This window comes from Typopeltis vanoorti, chromosome 15, assembly GCF_054136105.1.
Source record: "Typopeltis vanoorti isolate ZY-2024b chromosome 15, IOZ_Tvanoo_1.0, whole genome shotgun sequence".
NCBI lineage: Eukaryota > Metazoa > Arthropoda > Arachnida > Uropygi > Thelyphonidae > Typopeltis > Typopeltis vanoorti.
In genome coordinates this window covers 4,306,217-4,329,981 of record NC_143563.1, presented here as the reverse complement: position 1 = coordinate 4,329,981, position 23,765 = coordinate 4,306,217, and the positions used below count along the sequence as shown (strand labels likewise).

The 23,765-nt window shown below is 36.3% G+C and overlaps 1 protein-coding gene across 1 annotated transcript in view; it reads right to left on the bottom strand.

Annotated features, from left to right (window-relative positions):
- LOC150098316 (cilia- and flagella-associated protein 157-like) overlaps positions 1 to 23,765 on the bottom strand; it is a 244,966-nt gene that overhangs the window by 116,086 nt on the left and 105,115 nt on the right. Inside the window, exon 4 of the mRNA XM_090405146.1 lies at positions 19,940 to 20,207. Within this exon, the coding sequence (XP_090261272.1) occupies positions 19,940 to 20,207 (268 nt within the window). The remainder of the gene's footprint in view (positions 1 to 19,939; positions 20,208 to 23,765) is intronic.

Here is a 23,765-nt window from a genome sequence, read left to right as displayed (position 1 = left end):
TCGCATCCATGATAACGTGAACGTCTATAGACGTCTTGGCCGGTAGCGTGGTTAAAGGAAGGGCCACTACCCAGACTAGTTTCGACCTTTATTGAGGTCTCTTCAGTGGGAGCCAGGCCCTAATGGAAATACCAGGCAGAAGCATTAGCAGGTCATCTCTACCTATAGGAGTTGCCAAATGGTGTGCCACCCTTTTTTAATAAATTACTCTGGATTTAGAGAAAGATGTTGAAAGTTTATTTTTTCACTTGGTTAGAGTATGATAAAATTAGTTTAATCCTTTATCCAAGTGTGAGCAAACAAAGTTTGCGCCTGAAGTATCTTCAGGACTAGGGTAAAGTGATACAACACCAGGGCAACTCGTTGCAAAGGTGGAGAAAGCTACCAACACTCCTAACTCAGCATCTCCTATAATGCAAAACACATCTCCTTGCAGATATGTCTAATGTTATGCATTAAAGGAAGGGCCACTACCCAGACTAGTTTCGACCTTTATTGAGGTCTCTTCAGTGGGAGCCAGGCCCTAATGGAAATACCAGGCAGAAGCATTAGCAGGTCATCTCTACCTATAGGAGTTGCCAAATGGTGTGCACCCTTTTTTAATAAATTACTCTGGATTTAGAGAAAGATGTTGAAAGTTTATTTTTTCACTTGGTTAGAGTATGATAAAATTAGTTTAATCCTTTATCCAAGTGTGAGCAAACAAAGTTTGCGCCTGAAGTCTTTAATGCATAACATTAGACATATCCGCAAGGAGATGTGTTTTGCATTATAGGAGATGCTGAGTTAGGAGTGTTGGTAGCTTTCTCCACCTTTGCAACGAGTTGCCCTGGTGTTGTATCACTTTACCCTAGTCCTGAAGATACTTCAGGCGCAAACTTTGTTTGCTCACACTTGGATAAAGGATTAAACTAATTTTATCATACTCTAACCAAGTGAAAAAATAAACTTTCAACATTAAGTTTAGAGAATATACATCCTCTGTCCAAAAAAGAAACCGAACTTTTGATAATAAATAAAACACAAGCCAATTATAATTATTCAAATAATTTATTTCAATCAATATACTCTCTCTCAGCTTCAATACAGCATTTGACACGGTTAATTAATTCATTAAATGGGTTTTTTATAATTCCAGTGGAGTGGAAGGAGGGTAAAATTCTTCCACTGCATAAAGGTGGTGATAAGGCTGTAACTTCAAATTATAGGCAATCTGTATATCTGGAATTGTGGTGAAGGTAGTAGAGAAATTGGTGAGAAGTAGAATACAGAAATGCATTGATAACAGCAGTGTTCTCTGTGGTTATCAGAATGGGTCAGTTAAGGGGAGATCATGTTTCACTAACTTATGTATATATTATAACAAGGTGAGAAATGCTTTTGACACAGGAGATACATATACAGTGTTGTACTTGGATTTTGTAAAGGCTTTTGATAGACTACCACACAATAAGCTCTTAAATAAAATTGAAACAGATGGAATTGGATAACAGACTTCAGAGTTGGATCAATGATTGGCTGGTGGATAGGTATCAGAAAATTGTATCTCGAAGTGTTGTACTTGGATTTTGTAAAGGCTTTTGATAGACTACCACACAATAAGCTCTTAAATAAAATTGAAACAGATGGAATTGGATAACAGACTTCAGAGTTGGATCAATGATTGGCTGGTGGATAGGTATCAGAAAATTGTATCTCGAAGTGTGGTATCCCGATAGAGAAAGGTCACTAGTGGTATGCCACAGAGGGTCAGTTTCGGAGCCATTGTTGTTCAATTTGTATGTTAATAATATTGGGATGGGTTTAACTAGTGATATGCATCAGTTTGCAGATGATGCAAAATTAGGGAGAGCAATGCAGAGTCAAGCAGGTGTTACGAGAGCCTTATAAGAGGATTTGAACAGATTGCAAGAATGGGCAGGTAAGTGGAACTATCAGTTCAATGGCACAAAGTGTAAGGTTTTGAGATCTGGTAAGCAACAATGAGATGCAAAGTATACATTTGGTGGGGAAACTTTAAAGGAAGTAGAGTAGATGAGAGATCTAGGAGTAATGTCTGACAAGGACAAAAAACATAGTCAGTTGCTGCTGCAATGTTTGACAAGGACAAAAAACATAGTCAGTTGCTGCTATAGTCTTAGATGTTCAAAAGTAGATGCACTTTACATTAGCTCAATGAGCATATGGTGAGTAATTACATGGAAGACTTTAATTATAGGGACACATAATGGAAAAAGAAAAGTGCACAGACACACACACACAGGGAAGGAAGGAAATAGAACTTATGGAACTTTTGAGAGCTTGAGGAGATGATTAAGACAGGACATGACAAAGGAGACTTGAGATGTAAGAGTGTTAGAACTGGTTATAAACATCAGATGATTTGTCCATAAGTAGCCAAAGTAGCCACTTTGTTTCTGATCAAAAATGAGTGATTGTACAGTCCTGACCTGGGAAGTGGCCATACATGTACTATTTTTGGCTAAGGAGTACAACAGAGTGGATGATTATAATAAATTTTTGAAGTTACTTAGGAATACAATGGAATCAGAAACTGTAATACATTATCAGGGTATGGAAAATGGTCACGGTGATTGAGAGAAGTTGTGACAGACTGAAGATCTGGAATCAGGGGGACATTATGTGAGAAATAATTGAATGGGCAAACTCACTCAGCAGGAGTACCAAAAAAAAAAAATATGATTAACAATCTCATGAACAGCCCTGGAGAAGGTTACAAGCTAAGTAAGAGAAGCCAAAATCAGATTAAGAAAGGAAATTATTCAAGAATCAGAACAGACAGGGTTGAATGGAAAATTTATTTTGCATAGATGTATCACCCAAGTGAAGGTAATGCAGTTACCTTCACTTGGGTGATACATCTATGCAAAACGTGAGAACAGACATAAATTAACTACTTAGGATATTATGATCTAAATGTGAATATGGCCATGGGATTAATTGGAATATTACAAGAAAGTCTGACAGAATACAGTGTCTCTGACCAGCTATTTAATTTGTTTTGGCACTGTCAGAGTTCCAGGGAAGTGGATTGTTCCATTTACATACAGAAGGCTAAAAGACAAATATTGCAAATTAAATACTTAATAAAATAAAATAAAAAATCTGTGTGTAGTTTGCAATATTTGTCTTTTATTGGAAAAGATGGCGCAGATCAGAATTCACGAGTGTGGTAAACAGGAATATGATATTTTATGTGGATGGAGGATGCACTGCTTGTGAAGAGATTACTAAGAATTACCTTAGTAATTTACCCATTTTCTACAATAAAGAGACAATTAAATTAGATAAAGGAATTGGCTACAGTATGGCGATATTTTTAGATTTTGTAAGAGCTCACTCACAATTAAGCCATCCTCACCTATGTCCTCTACACTTAAGTAACTCTCAGATCATCTTTGCCTGGCTAGGCAAGCTTTTTCACTTTATCAGGATAATTTGGGCAGTTGCAGGATCACAAGCTAGGTGCTATGATCCTGCTTAGAAGGTAAGAAGACATGGTTCCATTTAATCAGCATTAATTCTCCATTCTCTGTCAGCTATACTCATACGGCTCAGTCTATCAGCAAGATTAAACTTATTACTTCATGCACAAAACAAAAAGTAATCTTTTTTCTTCTTCAGCAGCCACTAATACTTTAGTAGGATCCTATTTTAAAGTCACTACTACAGTGCAGGATTACCATTCTCTTCCTTATGGGCACTGATCTCTTCAGTGTGAGATTCTTTCTTACACAAGTACTGCTTGCAGAACAGGAATTGAAAGTTTCTCTGTCTGTACTTTTTTTAGATGAAAGTGGAGGAAAATAAACTTGTTCTGTGGGTTTCAAGCTGTACTGTGAAGGGATGTTATGCAGTATTAGCAGTACATGTTCCAATGAACTTAGTACTGAGTGAGGGAATTATTGATGCTATTTTGGATGAACATTTGTCATGGCAATATGAACAGGATACACGTACGACATGTATTCTACAAAGGTGTAAAATGGATGAATAAGGAACTTAAGCATGAAATCTAGAAGAAGAAGGTACTTTGGAGACACTATAAGATGAAAAATAGTAATAATCAGTTACATGAAGCGTATAAAGAACAAACTAGGAGAGCACCTCCTTCAGTAAGAAAACCAAAAGTGCAGTAAGCAGAAACTGGCAAATCAGACAAAGAAAAACCAAAAATTTTTTTAGATATGTGGCAAGTAGAAGCAAAAATGATCAGGATAAGATTATGATAATGGATGAAAATGGTAGAATGGTAACTGCTGCAGAAGACATTATTGTGATATTCAGTGATCAATTTATAAGGGTGTTTCATTCTGATCAGGGTGGAATCATGAGGAACTTAAGTGTAGAGAACAGAGGAGAGGATGGCTTAATTGTCAGTGAGCAGGAGGTATTTGAGGAAATAAATAAATTTGATGTCAATAAGACAATAGAATTTGAGGACACATCACCATACATCTCAAGGGAGTGTTCCAGGAAATTGGCAGTAGCATTGGCATGCCTGTTTAATAAACGTCTTTAACAGCACAGGTTCCAAGGGAGTGGAAGGAGTAAAATTCTTCCACTGCATAAAGGTGGTGATAAGGCTGTAGATTCAAATTATAGGCCAGTCAGCATATCTGGAGTTGTGGTGAACATACTAGAAAGATTGGTGAGAATTAGGATACAAAAATGGATTGATAACAGCAGCATTCTCTGTGATTACCAGCATGGATTTGTTAAAAGCAGATCGTGTTTTACTAGCTTACTTACTATAACAAGGTGACAAATACCTTGGACTGGGTAGATGCATGTACAGTGGTGTACTTGGATTTTGAAAAAGCTTTTGATAGATTGCCACAGGACAAGTTGTTAAATAAATTGAAACAGATGGGACTGGATAACAGACTCCTGAATTGGATCAATGACTGGCTGTCGGATAGGTATCAGAAATGTGAAAAGTTTTTTATTTTGGGTATAATAAATGTTAAAGACACCAAGTAATTTTATAACCTTGGTTTTAATCCTTTTTCCCAAATAAGCAAACAGACAAGTAAGTCAAGTTTGCGCCTGAACATGGTTCAAGACTTATGGTGGTGGTGCAACATCAAGGCAACTTGTGGTAAAGATGGATTAAGCTCTGATCACTTTCCTTAGTATTTCCCATAAATGTTAAACATATCTCTTAGGAGAAGTATGATGAGGGAGACTCTGAAATGCCAAGGTTTAAGTAATACAGAGCTTATCAATTTTTCCTATGCAAGTTGCCAATTAATAAGGTCAAAGCACCTTGTGGCAACTTGCATAGGAAAAATTGATAAGCTCTGTATTACTTAAACCTTGGCATTTCAGGATCTGCCTACTCACTGATGAGACCTCAATAAAGGTTGAAACCAGTCTTGGGTGTGACCCCCACCCATAATGTATAACATCATACATCTCCTAGGAGATGTGTTTTACATTTATGGGAAATACTAAGGAAAGTGATCAGAGCTTAATCCATCTTTACCATGAGTTGCCTTGGTGTTGCATCACCAGCATAAGTCTTGAACCACGTTCAGGCGCAAACTTGACTTATCTGTATGTTTGCTTACTTGGGAAAAAGGATTAAAACCAACAAATAGGTATCAGAAAGTTGTATATGGGGGCTGCAGTATCCTGAAAGAGTAAGGTCACTAGTGGTGTACTGCAGGGGTCGGTTTTGGGACCATTGTTGTTCAATTTGTATGTTAATGATATTGGGATGGGTCTAACTAGTGATATACAGCTGTTTACAGATTATGCAAAACTGGGGAGAGCAATGCAGACTCAAGTGGATGTTATGGCCTTACAAGAGGACTTGAACAGATTGCATGAATGGGTAGGTAAGTGGAACTATTAGTTCATTGTTGCAAAGGGTAAGGTTTTGAGATTTGGTAAGAAAAGATGGGATGCAAAGTATACACTCAGCATGGAAACTTTAAAGGGAATAAAAGAGATGAGAAATCTAGGATTGATGGTAGACAAGGACCTGTAATTCAGGGACCACATTGCACAAGTTGGAAAGACATCACATCAGATAATGGCAATGATGCAGAGGACCTCGGCGTGCAGAAATAGAGAATTTATGATGCCATTGTATAAGGCCTTGTTCCAGCCTCATATGGATTAATTTGCACAGATTTGGGCATCAGCAATGACAATATGTTGGAAAGGGTCCAGAGAAGATTCACAATGGTGGTCAGTGCTCTTTGAGGTGGATTATGAGGACAAATTGAGAGAATGTAAGTTACAAAGTCTTGTAAATAGTAGGAAGAGCAGGGTATGATAAGCTAGTCAGGGGATGTTATCAGTTGACATGAAAGAGATTTTTCATAAAATGGGGGGTAGAACAAGGGTCCATCGCTGGAAACTGTATAACGAGGGTGTGAGCAGAGGAGTGAGGAGAAGATACTTTGCCAGGAAAGAGTGTGGTGTATTGCCTGAGTGTGTTACGAATGTAGACACATTGAATCAGTTTAAGGCATGGTTGGATGAGCATTGTGTGCAATAACTTCCACAATGAGTGTCTGACTCCATAGAGGTCAGAGGTTAATACTAATAATAAATGATGCCATGCAATATACATGTATTAAAAGAATTAGAAGAAGAAACAAAAAAAAAGAAAAAGAAAAAAAAAAGAAATTAGAAGAAGAAACAATAAGGCAAGTATTAGAAGAATTGGAAGTAAAAGTATTAGAGGTATATCAGGTATTGACTGGATTAATGTTAATAAGATTACATATTCTTAAGGAATGTGCACAACAATTAACTATGCCTTGACCTGGTTGTTTAATGAAAGTGTTGCAGTGGGTAGGGTTCTTAATGAGTGTGGAAAGAAGACAAAATAGTACTGTTTTGTCTTCTTTCCTAGAACCTTCTATCTTAGAACCAATAGCATGGTTCTAGGATAGAAGTTTCCAATTACAGACAATTTTGTATAACTACAGTTGTAGGCAAGGTGTTAGAGAAATTGATTAGGAATAGAATAAGTGGTTTGATGATCATAGCATTCTTTATGACGATCAGCATGGATTTGTAAAGGGTAGGTCTTGTTTTAGCAATTTTAGCAATTCTTGCATTTTATGATAACGTAATGAGTTTGTTAGCTAAAGAAGAAGAATCATACCATGATATACTTGGACTTTGCAAAAGTGTTTGATAGATTACCATATGATAAGTTGGTGTGCATGCTGTAGACAATGGGGATAGATAGTATATTAGTTAGATGGATAGGAGATTGGCTCTTGGAACGATAGCAGCCAGCTGTGTATGATGGAGCAGAGCCTCAAAAAAGCAGGGTAACCAGTGGCACGTCCCCCAGGGTTCTATCATATCATGATATATCATGTAGACCGACTGGGGATTTCAGTTGATGATACAAAGTTGGGGAAAATTATAAGTAGCCCTGCTGTGTTAATCTACTTCAGGAAGATTTGAATAATGAGTGCAAGGTGTTGCATCTTGTATTGCAGAAAGGAAAGGCTCTGTACTATACAGACAGTGCTGTTATGCAGAAAGTGAATGAGATTCGAGATTTGGGAATGAATAGGTAACAGTAGACTGAAGTTTAGAAGGCACATTTCTTAGTGCCACTATGATAAAAGTACTGTAACGTGTAGGGATAAAGAAGTGGTTGTGCTCCTGTATAAAGCTCTGGTCAGACCACACTTGAACTACTGTGCTCAGATTTGGTCATCTGGTTTTCATGCATAGAAAACCAGATGACCAGAGAAAACCAGAAAACCATAGAAAAATTTGGTCATCATACATAGAAAACCTACGCACACAGGCAGATACATTCACAAACTCTCCTCACTCAACAATATGGCATTATTAAAACTCTAACCAAGAGAGCCCACAATCTTTGTTCCAGTGGAACCACCCTTACAACTGAGCTTGACCACATACACATTGCATCCATAGGACATTGGAAAAAATAGCCAAGATTTTAAAAAAGTACAACCTACAGCATTTAAGCCCCACTGCAAACTTGCTACCCTTATCCATTCTACAAAAGATCAGCTCCCTCGTCTCTCAGTGCCTGGAGTTTATAAAGTACCCTCTTCCTATAAGCTGGCATACTTTGGACAAACAGACAGATCAGCAACCATCTGCCCAGAGGAACATAAGTCATACATCTACAACCACGACTATGGTCAGTCAGGCCTGGCTGACCATGTCTTGGATACAACCTACAGGATCTCATAAAAAAAAACACCATGCTCCACCACAGCAAATTCAAAAAAGAGAGACTACTTTTAGAATCAGCAGTAGCTCTCAGAAATCAACCAAATCTTAATAAATATGGTTGCATTAAGCTTCCTAAGATTTGAGAAACACTTATCATCAGAGATCCCATGTTACATTCCAGGCCACCTACAACCGTCCTTAGAGAGCGCTCCACCTAGATAAGACTTGAGAATCACCCATGTGGTTGGGCTTAGTATTGTGTGGTATTTGTGTATATGTTACATTAGTTTTTTTGTAATCTCTAAAGATGTCTCAGTGACTGGGACGAAATATAGGAAGTATTAAATTCTATTTTAATCTTTTCTGAGTGCTGTATACAATTAAGCCTCCAACATGAAGGTACTGCATGTACCAACTTCTTCCATTCCTTTCTGTCTTGAACTCTTGAATTCCCATCTCAGCTAAGTCTTTTTGAATATTATTCTCTCAATGTATCCACAGCCTACCTCTGTGTAGCTTTCCATAGGGCTTCATCTTGAATGCTTGTTTATTCTTTCTACATGTCAAAACCATTTCATCAACTAGAAGAGGGATGTGTAGAGCTCATATAGGTCTTAGTTATGTTTTTGTCTCTATTCACTGTTTTGTGTTATCTCTTACAGATCCACAGACTTTTCTAAGGATTTTATTTTAAAAATCTGCAATGCTTTTGCATCTTAGTCTGCTATGCTCCAGGTTTATGCTTCATATAAAATAATAGGTCTACTGATTGTCTTGTATATTTTAACTCGGTTTTTTTTTTCTGTTTTAACTCTGCTTGACTGAATTTTGGAAGATAATAAATGATGTAGTGAATAATAACATCTATTGGAGGCATTTATTCTAGCTTTTATTTCTGTACTAATTTTATTATCTCAAGTAATCAATGTTCCTAGATATTTGAAGAATGTGGCACTTTTAAATTTCAGCTTATCAATGGTAAACTAGTCATTTCTTCCTAGATTGTGATTTCTGCATATCTTAAGTATTGAATATTCAGTTTTATCCTGGTTGATTTGTAATCCTAATTTTTCAGCAGCATATTTGAGTTTTTTAACCACCTTACCGGCCAGTATGGATCAAATACGCATCCTCATATGCTTCGTATCCATCATATATTTCAATGTAATATCAAAGGTATTAAAATTTTAATATGCATCTCTGATAACCTTGACGTCTATAGATGTCTTGGCTGATAGTGTGGTTAAATGTTGTTCTAATATCTTCAACATTTTCTCCAACAAGGTAAAAATGTATTATTTTACATTTTACTTTTATTATGTATTCTTTTACAATTTCATGAATATATTTTTCTAATGCAAAAAGATGAGCGAAAGGGCAACTCTTTACTTTAATCCTGTCTTAATATCAAAAGGTTCAGATCTAACTCCATTAGCTAATACCATGCTTCAGATGTCAGTGATGCAAATTTTGATTAAACTTTTCTAATATCTATCTAAGTGTAAACATTTGGTCAACTGTCAATCTATTTCTTTGGAATTCAGATTGATATTCACCAATAATTCCTTCAGCATAAGATTCTTTTTAGTATAATATTAGATAGAATTTTGTAGCATGCTGATGGTAGAGATATTGAACTCTTTAACTTCTGGTTTGGAATAATGAAATATAGTTGACTCTCACTATGGCAAACTTCTTAGGGACTCAGGAATGGTTTGTTATAGTGAATAGTAAATTCTTTTGGAATTGTACCTATAGAACTTGGCCTTTTCAATAGTGTCTTATAGCAGTATTTGCTGTAGTGAGAGTCAAACTTTATATAGATCTCTATAGGAAAGTCAAACGCTATAGGAATGACAGAAGAGATAGGAGAGGAGGAGAAGTGCTACTAATGATATCAGATGACTTAAATCCAATTTTCTTGTATTTCTTGTAGAAATACAAGAAAACAATGATGGTAACAGTGTCCCATGTAGCAATGAGTTTGAGTCCATTTGGTGTGAAGTAGAGGTTAACAGAATGAAATATATGGTGGGGGTGTTGCAACAGACCTGGAAGCTCAGTTGTAGGGGACAAAGAAATACATCGCTAATTTAGCCTTATGGGTACTAAGCGAATGATCATTATGAGTGACTTTAATTTTCCAAACATTGATTGGGTAGAAGAGAAATCTCATGATCAGAAAGAACAGGAATTTACTGAATTGTTGCAAGATAACTTTCTCAAGCAGCATGTGAAAGAAGGAACTCGAGGTAAAAGAATGTTCAATTTGTGTCAGAATGGATCTCTGTCAAAAATATAGCTATTTTACCACCAATTGGTAACAGTGATCATGCTGTTCTTTCTTGGGAAGTATCTACTTGTATTGAAGCTCTGATTCCAGCTTTGTGATTCAGGCTACATGCTGAATCACAAAGCTGGAAATTATGATCAACTTAGAAGAATACTATCCTTGGTCCCATGGAATCAGTTACTGAATGGAAAACATGTCAGCAATGCATGGGTATCTTTGAAAGAGTACTTGGATGAGGAGGTATCTGAATGTATCTCTAGTGTTCGAAGAATAAATAGGTTGGGAGTGAAATGGATGTGCAACCTTATTAAGCTAGAGATCCACAAGAGAAGATGATATGGAAAGAATATTGTGAGAATAAGAGTGAGAGGCTTTATGAAATATATAAAGCTCAGGCCAGAAAAGTAACCAGTATTACGAGAAAAGCTAAAACGAAGTATGAAAAGAAATTGGCCATGCAAGCTAAAGGCAATCCAAAATAATTTTATCGTTATGCCACAAGCAAAAGAAAGAATGAATGTGGAAGAATAAGTTTATTGAATGCAGATAGTACACGAGTGTCGGAAGCTAAGGAGATTGTTCAGTTAATGAGTGCTCAATTTGCTAAGATATATCAACCAGGTATATGTAGCACGGTGCATAGTGCTACTGCTAAGTTGGATGAAGAGTTAGAGGTTCATGAAAATGAACCTTTAACTCTTGAAGTAGATAAGATGGAATATCTGCCTGTTTGTTAAAGGAATGTTCAGCCGAATTGGCTAGGCCTTTCACACATTTGTATAACTTGAGTCTCAGCTCAGGAATGATACCACAGGAATGGAAGGAATGTACGATAGTTCGATTGCACAAGGGTGGTGCAAAAACTGATGTGTCTAATTGCTGACCTATTAGTATCTGGTGTGGTAGTGAAGATTTTAGAGAAGTTGGTAAGAACTTGCATACAGAAATTGGTAGACAAGCATTCTATACTCTGCAGGCAACAGCATAGATTTACTAAAGGAAGGTCACGTTTTGACAATTTGCTCATATTTTATAACAATGTTACAGCCAAGTTGGATAAAGGGAATGGATACGCTATTATAATGTTGGATTTCTCTAAGGCATTTGATAGGATACCACACGATAGGCTGTTGTGTAAACTGAAGAATATGGAATTGGAACATAAGCTATCGACTTGGATCAGGGGATGGTTGACAGATATCAAAAAGTGGTATACAGTGGGTGTGAATCTGCCAGATTTAAGGTAAACAGTAGTGTACCTCAGGGTTCACTCCTTGGGCCATTATTGTTCAATCTATACATTAATGACATCAAGCAGGGTCTATCATCAGATTTGCAATTGTTTGCTGATGATGCGAAGATAGGCAGGGAAATTAAGGATGCTACTGATATTCAGCAATTACAAAATGATTTCAATAGACTGGAAATCTGGACAAACGAAAATGGCTGTCAGTTTAATGTCAGCAAGTGTAAAGTTATGCACTTTGGCATGATTAGAGTTCCAGCGACATATTATATTAGCGGGGTTATACTACAAGAAACTGAAGAGACAAGGGATCTTGGTGTACTGGTGATAAGAATTTAAAGTTCAAAGGTCACATAGCAAAAGTTGCAAATACAATTCAGAGGATAATTGCTATGTTGAAGTTAACCTTGACATATAAGGATAAGGAAGTAATTTTTGCCTCTTTATAAGTTTCATAAGACCACACTTGGATTACTGTGCGCAGATTTGGTCTCCTGGGTTCCAAGGGGATAAAGAAGCTGTGGAAAGGGTACAAAGAAGAGTTACCAAGATTATATCCGGATTATGGGATTTAGATTATGAGGACAGATTGCGAGTATGTGGATTGCAGACTCTGGTTAACAGGAGAAAGAGGGATGATATGATAAAGGTCTATAAACTTTTGAATGGGTGTTACAGCATTTCAAATGATGGAATTTTTCGTTATATGGAAGGCGGGGAGAGAACACGGGGGCATCCATGGAAGTTAAGGCTGTTCTCAGTCAAGAAAGGGTTAAGAGCTAGGTTTTTCTTCCAGAGAGCAATGAGTGGAATAATTTGCCCTTACGGGTAGTGAGTGCATCTAGTGTAAATGAATTTAAGGGAAGGTATAATAGCTGGGTTGGGTAATTTACAGTCTCCCTCGATGAGTCCTTGACTCCCTGGAGGTCTCAGATAATAATAATAATAATATTTTAAGTTATTAGGCAGTATTATTTTGCTTATGTCTAGCCGATAATAGTATCTGTGTTTAAAAGTTAGACAAAATATTGCCGGCCTGGTTGGTCAAGTGGTTAGCATATCTGCTCTCCAACCAAAAGGCTGAGGGTTTGAATGTGGGCGTTTGTGATGGATGTTTCTGATTGTCTGTGAAAATACTAGTGGTGGTGGTGATGGGTTGTAGATGGTGTTGGTGCAGATGATGTGGTTTGCAGTAGTTGGTGGCTTTGAATGGTGGAGGCAGAGAGTTGTATAGTAGGTGTCCTCCCTCGATGAGAATTTGGACTCCCTGGAGGTGCTAGAAAATTATTATCTAGCACCTCCAGGTGCTAGATAATAATAATATTCCCCTGTAATTTTCACAGCCATTTCTGTTTACCTATTTATATACCGGAATGATTAGCAATTCTTTCCATTCTGCAGGTATCTCTTCTTTTTCCCATATTAAATGTACCAGCTTATGCATATTAGTGGTTAATTCACTATCCCCATATTTAATGAGTTTGGCTATTCCATCATTACCTGGAGTTTTGTTGTCTTTGAGTTGCTTTGTACTTTCCTCTACTTCAGCTACAGAAGGTTTAAAGATTTCTGGATGACAAGTATGATAAGTATTCTGTTCAAAAGACTCAGAAGGTTCATCACAATTTAGGAGTTTGTGAAAATACTCACACTTGTTTGCTATTTCATCTCTAGTGGCTAGTATTTGTCCACTGCTGTTGTTGATTAACATTTGTGTTCATATGTGGACCTGTTTTTTGGTTTTTAATTTTATGAAAAAAATTTTAGGATTATTTACTGTAAAGTATTTCTGGATTTCTTCAATCTGTTCATGTAAAAATTTTTTTTTTTGTTGTCTTATTATTTTATTGGCTTCCTTGAAGCTCTTTGTGAGTGGCATAAATATCAGTTGGGTTATTAAGCCAATTGCTTCTTATTTTTTTCTTTACTCCCAGTTCACATTCATCACTGAACAATTTTTTATGCTGTATTTTACTTTGAATTTCAATTGAGGTTTCCAATTGAGTTTTCTGCTGCTAATTTATGCTATCCTTGATAAGATTCATTATTTTCATTCTCTACCAGTTGCATTTTTTTTTTTTTTTTCAAATTCTGTTTTAATTCACACTCATATTTTCTTCTCTCTCTCTCTCTCCTTTTTTTATTAGTTTGTTAATATTGAAGAAACAGAGGCCATGTTCTGGAGGCTATTGACAAAAAAAAACAAAGCTTAGAAATGAGGAAAGAGCATTCTGAAAGGAATCTGAAGTGATAAAGTGACATGAATATTGAAGACAAAAAAAAGGATGTGATATTTAGTAGGGTGCTGCTATAGACTGGAAAATGTTGAAGACAAAGGAAAAGAAATGTATAGGCAGTCTTGGCTTAGTGAGCAAGAGAAGGGTCGTGATCATTATGGTTAAACAATAAATTACACGATAACCACAGTAATTACCTTTAATGAAATGAAAGTACAGATATTTCATACTGAAAATAACAGTACATTATCAGTGTGTAGAAACAAGCAAATAAAAGGAATGGGAATACAAAGTACATACAGCAGTCAGTGGTTTACCAATTAAAAACTTGGTAAATTGCTGACTGCTGTATGTAATTTGTATTCCTGTTCCTTCGATTTGCTTGTTTCTACACACTAATGATGTGCTGTTATTTTCAGTACAAAATATCTGTACTTTCATTTCATCAAAGTTAATTATTGTGGTTATCGGGTGGTAATTTGTTGTTTATAGTCATGCCACAGGTACATTTAAAGATTAGATCATTATGGTTGATATTAATTAAGGTTAGTATTTAATTATTAATTAATTATTATTTAACATATTAAAAGAAAGACAAATACCAAATAATATCCTAAAAGCTGTCACAAGTATATATGAAAATGATCAAATACAAATAAGATTAAATCACGAGCTATCATATACAAGAGAGATAAACAAGGGGTGCGACAGGGATGTCCCCTCTCAGCAACTCTTTTTAATATCTACTTAAATGAAATAATAATAAAATGGAATAAAAATATACATCAGGAATTAAACTTTCTCCTACAGTAAACTTAAACACTCTCCTCTTTGCAGACGACCAAATAATAATTACAAATTCTGAAGATAACTTACAGAAAGCTATTTTAGATCTAAATGAGATATCCAAAGATTATGGTATGATAATATCAACAGAAAAATCAAAAACTATGGCCTTTAAAGGACAAGATCCAGCAAGAACTAAAATAGTAATAGATAACAAGATCTTAGAACAGGTGAATTCATTTAACTACCTAGGATGTATGATCACATATGAAAAAGATATAAATGTAAAAATTGCAAAATATTTAAAAATAACAGGTGTAATTAAACTCAATATTTAAACCAAACTTAGTTCAAAAACAAACCAGACTAAAAGTATACAATACATTAGCCCTACCAGTCTTAATGTATGGAAGCAAAATCTGGACAATAAAACAAAAAGACAAACAAAGATTAATAACAGCAGAAATTAAGTTTATGAGAAAAACTGTAAAGTATACCCTATTTGATCACAAAAGAAATGAAGAAATCATGAAAGAATTAAACCAAGAACCAATAATAGAAAAAATTAAAAAATATAAACATAAATGGATGGAACACGTTCAAAGAATGAAAACAGAAAGATTACCAAAACAAACCTTAAAATACAAGCCGTTAGGAAAAAGAAAACCAGGACGTCCTCTTAAACGATTCAACGATGACTTCTAAGGACGGAACGGGCGATGCTAGGCCTAAATTCTTGATACGCATGATGTTGATGATTAATTAAGGTGATACTGATCAAAGAAATAGATAGCATCAGGGAACAAGAAAAATTAATTTCTTGAGATGAGTTCTTAAGGTATAACTATCTTAGGCAATATGCATCAGAAGACATATGAGGGTTGAAAGCCTTAGATCTGGCCATATCATCACATGACGTGCTTTTGAATGGAGTGTCCAAATTTCCCCTCCAAGGATGACCATGAAGTGATCGCCTGGTTTGTCACCAGTCATATCAGAACCTCTGTGAAGAAGGGATATATGTGAAACTACAGGACTGATGATTATAAAAAACTTATGAGACAAGCTGTAACATGGAAAGAGGAGTTGAGCAAAAAGAAGACAAATGCTGCTTGAGCACTGATCAAAAGCAATGTAACAGCAGCAATGTCTGAGTGTATTCTAAAAGTGAAAAGGCAAAACAACGTAGGAGTAAAATGAATGAATGAGGGGATTAGAGCATGAAATGAAGGCAGTGTAGAGGCAACAAATGAGGAATGTTGGTAATAATCAGTCGCATGAAGAGTAAAAGAACATAGTAAGAAAGTGACTCAGCTGTAAAGAAAACAAAAGTGCAGTATGAGCAGAAATTAGCAATTAAGCCAAGAAAACTTCTTGTGAATTCTTTCAATATATGGCAAGAAGGAGGAATGACTATGGGTAGATAATGTCAGTTGATGACAACAGTAGACTGGTAATTAATGCCCGAGGATACAGTTGAAGTATTTAATGAGCAGTTTATAAAGGTGTTTCATCCTTCTGAAGGTGACATCATATGAAGCTTGATGTTTAATAAAGTAGTAGGACTTGTCAGCTTTTAGGAAGAATACTCTAGGGAATAAACAGTGCCTTTGGTATGCCTGTTTCCCATGAGTCTTGCAACAAGCCAAGTCCCAAAGGAATAGAAAACGATAGGTAAATCTGTGTTTATGGAGTTGTTTCTTAAGATGTTAGAGGTTAGTGAAGACTAGGATTCAGAATTTGATTTTGTTAGGAGAGTGTGTTTTCTATAAATCTACTTTTGTATTACAACAAGATGATGAATTCACTGGATAAGGGAGATGCATATACAATGGCATACTTGCATTTTATGAAGGCTTTTGACAGATTGTAATATGAGAAGCTAGTAACTAAACTGAAAGAGATGAGAATAGGATAAGAGACTAGTGAGTCATATAAGTAATTGACTGTCAAATAGGTAACAGTGGATTGTAGAGGGAGAAAGTAATATCCTAATAGCTGCATACTTGATTGGAGGAAGTAGAGGAGACAAGAGATCTGGGGTGATGATTGATAGAAAACTGAAATTCAGGGAGCATATTGCAAAGGTGGTGAAGGTAACACAGAGGATTGCTGCAATAATGAGAAGGACGCTGACCTGCAGAGATAAAATAGTTATCATTCTGCTGTATAAGACCCTGATCAGACCTTGCTCTCACCACTCTATCAGGCAATGCATTTCACAATTCAACCATCCTCCATGCAAAGAAACCACTCCTCACCCTCTTGCTCACAAATTCTTTTTAGAACTTCCAGGGATGGCTCCTTGGAAGTTCTAAAAGGAATCTGTGAGCAAGTAGTCTAAGTGTTCTAACACTTAGACTACTGCTCTCAAATTTGTCCCCAGGATTTGAAGGGAATAAATTAACTGTGGAAAGGATACAGAGGCAGATAACAAAGATGGTTTCAAGACTGTACAATGTTAGTTATGAGGATCAGTTGAAGAAATGTGGACTGCAGAGTTTGGTGGATAGAAGAAGGAGAGGTGATATGATCAAGACCTTTAAACTTTTGGTGGATCCAGAGGTCCAGGGTTGACATTGGGGAGTTCTTTCGCTTGGTGGAACATGGCAAGGAGCCATGTTAAAGGAGCCATCCCTGGAAGTTCTAAAAGGAATCTGTGAGCAAGAGGGTGAGGAGTGGTTTCTTTGCATGGAGGATGGTTGAATTGTGAAATGCATTGCCTGATAGAGTGGTGAGAGCAAGGTCAATGAGTTCAAGGAGTGGTATGACAGACTTTATGTTTTATTTTTGATATATGTTCAATCAGGAACATATATCAACACTTCAAGTAGAAGAATCTATCAAAAACTTGAAATGTGCAAAACGCAGCTTGAGTAGATGATATTCAACAGAAATGCTCACATATGGTGGCATAAAAGGACCTCCCACGATGAGTTTCTTGACTCCATGGAGGCCTGAATAATAATAATAATAATAATAAAAAGTGGAAGGTTACTAGCAGAGTACTGCAGGGCCTCTACAGTACTCTGCTAATGTCTTGAAGTCATTATTGTTTAACTCATATGAGAATCATATCAAGAAAGGTTTAACTAGAAGTATGCAGTTGTTTTGCTGATGATGCAAAGTTGGGATTAACTATGAAGAGCGAAGCAGATGTGGTCTTATAGGTGGATCTCAATTGAGTGGATATTAGTTATCAGTTGGAGTTATCAGTTTAATGTTGGAAAGTGAAAGTCTTGCAATTTAGCAGGCAAGGTTGGGATGAAGAGTATAAAATTAGTAGAGAAATTTTGAAGGAGGTAGAAGAGATGAGAGATCTGTATGTGATGATGGACTGAAACTTAATGTTAAGGATCACATTGTATGAACATTACAATATTATGGAAATGATGAGGATAATCTTAACATGCAGAAGCAGAAAAGTTATGGTTATCTTGTATAAAGCCTTGATCAGGCCACACATATAGACTACAGTGTCCAGATTTAGTTTCCTGCTTTTCAAGAGGATAAGGATATCTTAGAGAGGGTCTAGAGAAGGTTCAATAAATTGGTGTTATGTCATGTGGGATATAAGGACAGACCGAGAGAATGTAACTTGGTTTGCAAATAGAAAAAGGTGAGGGGGGAGGATATAAGTTCCCTTAGCACAATTTGAAGAACAGTGGTAAGTCTGATTCTTGTCATGACAAGAGGAATCTTTATATGTTTTCGTTTTTTTTTTTAATGAAGGTGGGTTAGCAGATCTGATAAAGAGGTAGCAGTAATTTTCTCCTGGAAACTCAGGTTTTTCATCCCACATACAGACAAATCAGCCTGGAGAACACACACAATTTACAGACAAAAAAATACCAGTAGTGGTGGTTTGCTGTAGGTGATGGAGACGGAGAGTTGTAGAGTAGGTGCCCTCCCTGATAAGTCTTTGGACTCCTTGGAGTTGTCACATAATAATAATGATGACGTCTAAGTTGGTGAGGGTTGTTAACAGATTAATGTGGAGGAGATTTTTCACAGAGGCAGACAATGGTAAAATAATAGGCCATCTCTGCAAACTATAAGGAGAATGTCAGCAAAAGGGTCAGAAACAGGTTTTTTTGCATGGAGTGTGAGTGATTAGTGGTACACATTGCCTGAAACTGTGTTGAAACTGTGAATGGGTTTAGGGCATAAGTAGACGATCGCTCTTTTTATGAAACTGATCCTCCTGCAATGAGTCTTTTGATTCACTGCAGGATGTCTTATATTAATAATAATCATCATCATAATAATATTATTATTTTAGATGTCCTGAGTAATTACTTTGTAAGATTGCTAAATGGCCGAGCAGTGACAAAATGGTAACCAAAAACATTCAAGAGGAATGCAATTAGGAACATTATCAACACTTCAAGTAGAAGAATCTATCAAAAACTTGAAATGTCAAAAGGCAGCTTGAGTAGATGATATTCAACAGAAATGCTTGCATATGGTGGTATAAAAGTTTTATTATTATTATTATTATTATTATTATTATTATTATGTGACATCTCCAGGGAGTCCAAAGACTCATCGAGGGAGGGCATGTACCCTACAGCTCTCTGTCTCCACTGCTACTACCATCATCATCTACACCAATGGCATCTACCGCCGACCACCACCCACCATCAATATTTTCACAGACAATCACAGATATCTACGTCCATGGTGGGATTCGAAAACCCACAGTCTTTTGGCTGGAGAGCAGATTCACTCAGCCAACCAGACCGGAAAGTGGCTACACTGCATAATTCAGAAAGCCTAGTAGTCAGAGGATCAAATTTTAGATGATTGGAGTAGAATTCTCACAGAAAGGAAAATAAAACCCAATGGACAAAGATCAGCAAATTAAAGAGTAATTCCCCTTACAGCAATAATGTGCTACATACTTAATTTGGGAGGATTCTATGCATAGCATATGAGTATACTTAAAATGCATTGATTATGATACATTTGTAAGTGGTCTCGGTCTCCATCCTGGAACAGTATTAAAACATAGTTTGCAGTCCAATCTTCAATATGTTAATAAGAGTACTCCAGATATAATAGAGAGTAATGGGAATTATATCAGAAATAATACCTAGTAGCTATAAAACAAATACAGATTAACTTATCCCAATGCTAAATATCCTCAAAGTTTTTTTAACATACCTTCTGCTGATTTGCTACTTCAGAAGATAACTCTTTTGCAATGGATTCCCGAATCTGAATTTGCTGCTTCAATTTTAGTTCAGAATTCTTTAATTTCAAATTAGTTTCTGTTAACTGTAATGTTGTTTCTGAAGTTTTCTTCAACTGAATATTTGCATTCACGGATTCACTGATGGTTTCCTTAATTGCATGAGATAGCTGTTTATCTGAGGCTTTGCTGAATTCTGCTGCTACGCTGTCCACTCTATGTATCATTTCTTTCTTCAGACTTATTTCATAAAAAAAATGTAAATAATTATCAAAAATTGGTATTAATAGTACAAATAATAGTGTAAATATAAATATCTTAATAAACCTTATAATTAATTTGATATGCTTCCAAATAAATGAAATTGAAAAAAATGAAAAAATTAAAATTTCACATTTTATTTTACTTAATTTTCATTAAATATTCATTTGGGAAATGGCGAAATGTGGCTCAATTGCCAATTAAAACTTCATTTTTTTTAATACAAAGAAGACTGCATTTCACTACTTGCTAATATTTTTTAATAAGTTAAAGCAGATGTTAGAGATAAGAAAGGTGTAGAGTAGCATTCATTTCCCAATTAAATCAAGGAATTTGATATGACACATGGATGGCTTTTTTTTATTATTAATTATTATTATTTAGACCGTCATGCAGTCAAAATACTCGTTGCAGGAGATCCTTCCTAGGAAACACAAAGTCTATCAAGACTCATCGTGGGAGTTCCCTCATACCATTCCTTAAGTTCATTGACCATTCTCGCTCTCACCACTCTATCAGGCAAAGCATTCGACAGTTCAACCACCCTCCATGCAAAGAAACCACTCCTCACCCTCTTGCTTCCAGTTTCCTTTCGCAACTTCCAGGGATGGTCCCTTGTCATCACGCCTTCCTGGTGTTCAACCAAGCGAAAGAACTCCCAAGTGTCAACTCCCTGTAACCACCTCTCAACAGTTTGAAAGTCTCAATCAATCATATCACCTCTGCAGTCTACATTCCCTCACCGATCCTCATAACTAACATTGTACAGTCCTGAAACCATCTTTGTTATCTGCCTCTGTACCCTTTCTGCAGTTAATTTATCCCCTTCAAATCCTGGGGACTAAATCTGAGAACAATAGTCTAAGTGTGGTCTGATCAGGGTCTTATACAATGGAATGATAACGCTTTTATCTCTGAAGGTTAGCGACCTTCTCATTATTGCAGCAAAAAACAAGGAGGTGCCATTAATGTGATAAAAATGGCAGCAGTGGCAGCAAAGAAGCTTACGCCAGCAGCTCAGAAGGTCTTAACTCAAAGGTCAAGTTCTTCCCTGGACTTTTCGCAGTGGATAAGATGTGACTAATGCTTTATATATGCATCCAAATATTTTAAAGATTTATGGAGTGTTGGATTGAACAATAAAAAGGAACATATTATGGTATGTGAGAAGTGTGATGAAAAGCTAGGATATTCCAAAAATAAGAATGATATTATTATTATTATTATGCACGCCTCCATGGAGTCAAAAGACTCATCGTGGGAGGTCCTTCCTAAGAAACACAATCTATTAAGACTCATCAAGGGGAGGTCCCCTCTGAAAACCACAAAGTCTATCATACTAGTCCTTAAACTCATTGACTGTTCTCGCTCTCACCACTCCATCAGGCAATGCATTCTATGGTTCAACTACTCTCCATGCAGAGAAACCACTCCTGACCATCTTGCAAACAGATTCCTTTCATAACTTCCAGGGATGGCCTCTTGTCATCACTCCTTCCCGCTGTTCAACCAAGCGAAAGAACTCCCCAGTATCAACCCTCTAACACCTCTCAATAGTTTAAAAATCTCAATCATATCACCTCTCTTCTTCTATCCACCAAACTCTGCAGTCCACATTCCCTCAGCCAATTCTCATAACTAACATGGTAAAGTCCTGAAACCACCTTTGTACCCTGTCCACAGTTAATTTATCCCCTTCAAATCCTGGAGACCAAATCTGAGAACAATAAGTGTGGTCTGATCAGAGACTTATACAACGGAATGATAACCCTTTTATCTCTGCAGGTCAGTGTCCTTCTCATAATTGCAGCAATCCTATGTGTTACCTTCACCACCTTTGCAATATGTCCCCTAAATTTCAAGTTTCTATCAATCATAATAAATTTATTTTAATCCTTTATCCAAGTGTGAGCAAACAAAGTTTGCACCCAAAAATATCTTCAGGACTGGTGTAAGGTAGTACACGTGTAAGGTAGTAACATGTACTACCTTACCCCAGTCCTGAAGATATTTGCAGGCACAAACTTTGTTTGCTCACCCTTAGATAAAGGATTAAACTAAATTTATTATAGTCTAACCAAGTGTAAAATAAACTTTCAACAAAAAAAAAAGTTTCTATCAATCATCAATCCCAGATCTCTTGTCTCCCCTACTTCCTCCAGTACAACTCCTCCCATTGAGTATGCAGCGTCCCGTCGATGTTTCCCAAACCTCAAGACCTTACATTTTGCTGCATTAAACCGACACCCCCATTCATTTGCCTATCTATCTAGCTTATTCAAATCCTCTTGCATTGCTACCACATTACTAATAATCCTTCCCAGCTTCGCATCATCCACAAACAACTGAATATCCCCTTGCAATCCACTGACAATGTCATTGATATAAAGGTTAAACAATATAGGTCACAGTACTGAGCCCTGTGGGACCCCACTTGTAATCCTCTGCCTCCTTGAAACTGTCCCACCATACACAACTCTCTGATACCTATCGGACAGCCAATCCTGAATCCAGTTGACCAACCTCACACCCGAACCCATGTGCTGCATTTTAAATATCAGCTTATCATGTGGCACCCTATCAAATGCTTTCGCTAAGTCTAAGAAAATGGCAGTATATGCCTTTCCCTTATCAAATGCTCTTGTATTATAAAAGGCTAGCATATTACTAAAACAAGAGCACCCCTTCACAAATCCATGTTGACTTTCACTGATAACACCACCCTCATCTGTCCAATGCTATATACGGTCCCTCACTACTTTCTCCAAGATCTTAACACAGAATAATCAGAAAATAGATTGGAATGCTTGTGACAGTAATATTAGTGATGTGGAACAGCTTAGGCAAGAGTTAATGAAAATGAAGAGTCAGGTTAAATGTATCAAGGAGGAAACTGAACATTTAAAGAAAAGTATAACTGATGTAAATGACAAAGAGGTTAAGAAGAAGAAGCAAGTATCTAAAGATATGGTTGCTTTATATGGTAACACAATTATTAAATGTGTGATAAAAAATACAGGGCATAAGACAGGTTTTACAAGTGAAACAATAAAACGAATATTAATTTACTTAAATATAAAGATCCAATAGGCTTCATTTTGGCGATATAAACATTATTTAAATTAAGGGGATATTAAATCCCACATTGTTTTAAAACCGAATAAGAAACTCAAAGATTGGAATCAGAGAGTTTCAAGCTGAACATAGTAAACTATAAAAGTAAACTTTATACATTTATATATTTTTTATAGTTTATAAAAGTAAACTTTATATATTTTTTATAGTTTACTATGAACATAGTAAACTATAAAACTACGTACTAGGACTACTTGCATTAGCTCACGCTAGTGAGCTAATGCAAGTAGTCCTAGTACGTAGTACAATCTCGGGCAACTCGCAGCTTATGTGCTACAACTACTTGCATTAGCTCACGCTAGTAATCGCCGATACTTTGATAGTTTACTATATTCGGCATGAAAATCTCTGATTCCAATCTTTGAGTTTCTTATTCGGTTTTAAAACAATGTGGGATTTAAT